Source organism: Spinacia oleracea, plastid (genome assembly GCF_020520425.1).
Source record: "Spinacia oleracea plastid, complete genome".
In the NCBI taxonomy this organism is placed as follows: Eukaryota; Viridiplantae; Streptophyta; class Magnoliopsida; order Caryophyllales; family Amaranthaceae; genus Spinacia; species Spinacia oleracea.
Window position 1 is genome coordinate 2,501 of NC_002202.1, and position 5,000 is coordinate 7,500.

The 5,000-nt window shown below is 30.1% G+C and overlaps 4 protein-coding genes and 3 non-coding genes; 2 read left to right on the forward strand and 5 right to left on the reverse strand. All coding sequences in view use genetic code 11, as the record gives it.

Moving 5' to 3' along the window:
* The window catches only part of matK (maturase K), a 1,518-nt gene extending 718 nt beyond the window's left edge, over positions 1-800 (reverse strand). Inside the window, exon 1 of the mRNA in view lies at positions 1-800. This exon is cut by the window's left edge and continues 718 nt beyond it. Within this exon, the coding sequence (NP_054913.1) occupies positions 1-800 (800 nt within the window).
* The window catches only part of tRNA-Lys, a 2,567-nt gene extending 1,012 nt beyond the window's left edge, over positions 1-1,555 (reverse strand). Inside the window, exon 1 of one tRNA in view lies at positions 1,519-1,555.
* Positions 1,556-2,164: 609 nt separating this feature from the next.
* rps16 (ribosomal protein S16) lies at positions 2,165-3,306 on the reverse strand. One transcript has 2 exons: positions 3,267-3,306; positions 2,165-2,391 (listed from the first exon to the last, which is right to left on the reverse strand). The coding sequence occupies exons 1-2, from the start codon at positions 3,304-3,306 to the stop codon at positions 2,165-2,167; spliced, it is 267 nt and encodes an 88-aa protein (NP_054914.1).
* Positions 3,307-3,711: 405 nt separating this feature from the next.
* Positions 3,712-3,783, reverse strand: tRNA-Gln (UUG). Its single transcript has one exon. It is a non-coding gene; the product is annotated as a tRNA-Gln (tRNA).
* A 321-nt stretch (positions 3,784-4,104) lies between these two features.
* Positions 4,105-4,284, forward strand: psbK (photosystem II protein K). The gene has a single exon. The coding sequence runs from the start codon at positions 4,105-4,107 to the stop codon at positions 4,282-4,284; it is 180 nt and encodes a 59-aa protein (NP_054915.1).
* Positions 4,285-4,686: 402 nt separating this feature from the next.
* psbI (photosystem II protein I) lies at positions 4,687-4,797 on the forward strand. Its single transcript has one exon. It carries the CDS (start codon positions 4,687-4,689, stop codon positions 4,795-4,797), a length of 111 nt encoding a protein of 36 aa, NP_054916.1.
* Positions 4,798-4,980: 183 nt separating this feature from the next.
* Positions 4,981-5,000, reverse strand: part of tRNA-Ser (GCU) — an 88-nt gene continuing 68 nt past the window's right edge. The window contains exon 1 of the tRNA in view: positions 4,981-5,000. This exon is cut by the window's right edge and continues 68 nt beyond it. This is a non-coding gene — a tRNA (tRNA-Ser).

The window sequence follows — 5,000 nt, forward strand, 5'->3', positions numbered from 1 at the left end:
CATAGGATAACTCCAAAATCCTTAGTAAAAACTTTTACTAGATATTTTAGCTTTCCGCAGAAATAGATTCGTTCAATAAGGGCTCCAAAAGATGTTGGTCGTAAATAAGAGGATTGGTTGCAGAGAAAAACAAAAAGGGATTCGTATTCACATACATGCAAATTATATAGGAATAAGAATAATCTTTGATTCCTTTTTTTCAAAAAGGAAATCAATTCCTTTGGAGTAATAAGACTATTCAAATTACGATACTCATAAAGAAAAAATCGTAATAAATGCAAAGAAGAGGCATCTTTCACCCAGTAGCGAAGAGTTTGAACCAAGATTTCGAGATGGGCGGGGTAAGTTATTAATATATCTAACACATAATTTAAATGTAATAATTTGTCCTCTAAAAAGGGAAATATTGAATGAATTGATCGCAAATTATGAGATTTTACTATTTCTTTTTCCCCTAGGGAAGATATTAATAGTAGGGAAAATGGAACTTCCACAATGACGGCAAACCCTTCTGTTATCATTTGTGAATACAAATTCTTTTTGTGCTTGTGCCCCAAAATTACATTTTGATTCGAATCATTAGCAGAAAGAATCAAATGATTCTGTTGATACATTCGAGTAATTAAACGTTTTACAAGCAGTAAACTGTATTTACTGTTGCCTGAATTTTCCAACAAAATCGATTTATTTAAACCATGATCATATGCAAATGCATAAATATATTCCTGAAAGATAAGTGGATATAAAAAATTATGTTGCCAAGACCTGTCTAGTTCTATATGTCTTTGGAATTCTTCCATTTCAATTTAATTTAGACCGAAAACAAAAGTAAAAATAGAGGGTTTCTTGGGTTATCAAATGATACATAGTGCGATACAGTCAAAACAGGGTATTTTATTAGGAAATAATAGATACCTCGGATAACGGGTAAATTCATCAGCAGACTCTCTATTTTTGTTCCATCTAATTGGTTTTTTATCTTATAAGATAAAAAAATAAGATGGTTAGAAATCTTTTATTTTTTAAACCCAATCGCTCTTTTGATTTTGGAATAAAGTATTTTATCAATATACTCTTTCTTCTACACATTCATCGCTATCCCCTTAACTGGATAATAGAATAGTTAGGATTCACTATAAAAAACAAAGTATCCACTCGTGGGAGAATCCTTTCCCGCATCAGTCACTAATTTATTTTAACGTCTAATTAGATCGGGAAATCATTCAAATTATGAAGATAAACTCGTTGTTCTTTTTTTCCCCAGAATTTGAACCATTAAGGTTCGATCCATTTATTCAATCGACCCAACTTTAAATTCATTTCGTTCCCTTACAAGAATTCAAATAGAATTTTGTACCAATTTGGTAAGAATGAAATATTGTCCTAATTTTATATTGATACGACATGCTCTTTTTTCCATTCATTTCCTTTCAGGATCAGTCGTGGTCTTATAAACTCTACCGATAATGTAGACGAATTCTTTGCTTCATCCAAATATGTAAAAGATTCTAGCCGCACTTAAAAGCCGAGTACTCTACCGTTGAGTTAGCAACCCGAAAAATAGATATGTAGATACAATCGAGATAAAAAAAAGGATTGGAAGAAAAACTTTGAATTAGCAAGAAATCGAAACAAAGTTTTCTAATTGATTCCGAACATAAAAGCAAACGGATCAGATGACAATACAAAAAATTCGTAGAGAAAATGAATTTCTAGACCAAATTTTATTCGTTTTTTGGATCCAAATTCTATAATCGCAAAAAACTCAACGCATCTTTGAATAAAAAATGATTTATTGGGCGGAAAACCGAAATAAACCATTTAATTTAATTTATTTTGACTTCAAAATTGAATTATATTTGTTCAATATACTCTTGTCAATATGAATATTAAAGAAAAATACAAATATTTTTGAATTTCTTTATTTAATATTTAAATTATTAAATATATGATAGAGATTTTATTTACATAGAATTATTCGAATAATTCTATTCTAATATAGAAATACGATATATACAATATATTTTGAAACCGAAATCGAAAAAGTAAAATATATAAGAAAATTTTGTGTTGGATTGGCACTACATAAAAAATGTAAAGAAATAGAAAAGGAAGAAAAAAGTTCTACCAAACTACAACCTCATTATTTTTGTTTTTTATTTCATTAATTGAACTTCGTTTGATTAAGTCGAAATTCTTTAAAAACCTCTGCCCTCTTTAAAATATCATAGACAGTTTCTGTAGGTTGAGCACCCTTTTCAAGAAAATCTAGAATAGCAGGAACATTTAAATAAGTTTGACTTTTTATCGGATCATAAAAACCCACTTTCTGCAAATCTCTTCCCTCTCTTCGGGACCGAACATCAATTGCAACGATTCGATAGACGGCTCATTGGGATAGATTAGATCAACAATACCCCCCCCTGGAAACGTATAGGAGGTTTTCTCCTCGTACGGCTCGAGAAAAATGATTCAAAGTTAGGCCAACTCTAATGCCTAATCAATTAAGTCCATAAAATCATCAAATGAATTAGACTAAGAATTAAGTCCTTTTCATTTCTTTATTTCCTAAAATTTAATCATTTGTATACTCATAACTCAAGTTGAATAGCTTTCAACTAGCTCAAAAGAAAATCCTTTTGCATTTCATTTATTGAGCAGTCTCAAATACCCTTTTGTCTCGTTTAGAATCGATTTGAATTCGGGATTCTGACCCAAATCCAATTGTTACGACAATTAACCATTAAAAGGGTATTTTCTTGTTCCGGAAATCTTTATCTTTTTTTTTGAATCATTGGGTTTAGACATTACTTCGTTGATTTTTTATACTTTCAAAAATAGCAGCAACATGCCTTTTTGTTTTTTCGTTCTATCAAAGAATAGAATCATACCGACGTCGGATTCCCGACGATATATATAATTATTGTTTTATCGAAAAGAGTTTATCAATTCCAACAAAGGATTTTCCTTTGGGGTTTGAAACTTGTTTTATTTTGATCCTTTCGATTTCTCTGTCAAAGATATACTTACGAAGTTGTTCCAACTTATTGATTGACACTAACCCTAGACCCTTCTCTTTTCCCTTGAGAAATAGCTCAATACTTTAATTCCTCGAGCTCCATCATGTACTATTTCCATTACACCCCAACAAAAAATACAATGCGGGTTCGAGTGGAACAGAACAAAGGATGTCGAGTCAAGAGCATCCTTTATTAGAGAATGATGGATATAAAAATCCACAACGGATCATGTCCTTCAAGTCGCACGTTGCTTTCTACCACATCGTTTCAAACGAAGTTTTACCATAACATTCCTCAAATTTGGAACCGGTATGCGGTTGATTCAATTATGTAATCATGAATAGTCATTAGTTCAGTCAGGACAGTCAATACACGGATATCGAATATAGCTTAAGTTATTATAAGATATTTTTAGTAATGTTCACTTTTTTGCAATAAAGGCGACATCCCTAAGAAATACAAATCCCTGTTTATTTTTGAGCTCAACTTTTAATTTAAAAAAAAAATAAATGAAGAGTCAAAAAATAACTACTTTACTTCTATATTATATATGCATATATAAGGAATGTATCTTCTTCTATGATTAAAGGCACCTTTTTTGGAATTCAAATTAATGTAATCTAGAAACCCATCTTGGCGAAATCTCCAGAAACAGAAAAATGAAATCTTAAATTACTAAATTACATATGCTCTGGGACGGAAGGATTCGAACCTCCGAATAGCGGGATCAAAACCCGACGCCTTACCACTTGGCCACGCCCCACTTAGATTTCTATTGTACACTAATAAACACTAATATTGTTATTGATTGTTCGTCAATTCCAGTCCAAATAGCGAAAAAATAAATTCGATTCTGTTGTTAATATTTTGACACGTGTAGGTATAGAATTCAAATGAATTTATTGATCATTACATAGAATTCCATTAAGATATTGTATGAAAGTAGAATTTCTTCTATTCTCAATGGGGAGTAGAAGGTTTTTTGATTGAGTGAGTAAGTTCAAAAAAAAAAGAAGGAGTTTTCCTTCATTTTTTCTTTATATCAATAACTCAATCAAAATGCAATAAAAAAAAAATGTCTGTTATGCTTAATATCTTTAGTTTGATCTGTCTTAATTCTGCCCTTTATTCGAGTAGTTTTTTCTTCGGCAAATTACCTGAGGCCTACGCTTTTTTGAGTCCAATCGTAGATTTTATGCCAGTCATACCTTTATTCTTTTTTCTATTAGCCTTTGTTTGGCAAGCTGCTGTAAGTTTTCGATGAGATCTTTCATCTTGTCCTAGTAGAAAAATGATTCGAATATTCTAAATAATTGATAAAATCAGATAAGTCTTGCCGTATGAACCCTTTATTGAAACATTAAAATTTTTGAATAGATACACCTCGTTTTCCAATTATAAGTATTTTTCGTAAACGAAAAACCTTATTTTGATCCTCCATAATATCAACAAGTAGGTATAAAAAAATTATTGATAAGTAAAAAAATAAGGGATAAGATAATAATAACTTCATTTTTTATTTATTTTTCTTACAAAAAATCTTTTCGATTTTTAAAAAATATTTCGGGTTTAGACGTCAAATTTAATTCAAATTTATAGGATATGTGGTATAAAAATAGAGAATCTATTCTCTTTAAAAAAAAAAAATGATCTTGGAGATTGTGTAATGCTTACTCTCAAACTCTTTGTTTACACAGTAGTAATATTCTTTGTTTCTCTCTTCATTTTCGGATTCCTATCTAATGACCCAGGACGTAATCCTGGACGCGAAGAATAAAAAAGGGTTCTTTATTTTTCATCTTTTTTTCGAATTATAGAATTATATATACGAAATGAATTTTCTAATTCAGACTTATTCGAATGATATTCTAGATTTGTAATTCTATTTAGTTCTATTTTTAAACTAAAAAAGATTTAATAAATTGAAAAAAAAATAGTAAGATTCAGTTATCAATGGAAACGGAAAGAGAGGGATTCGAA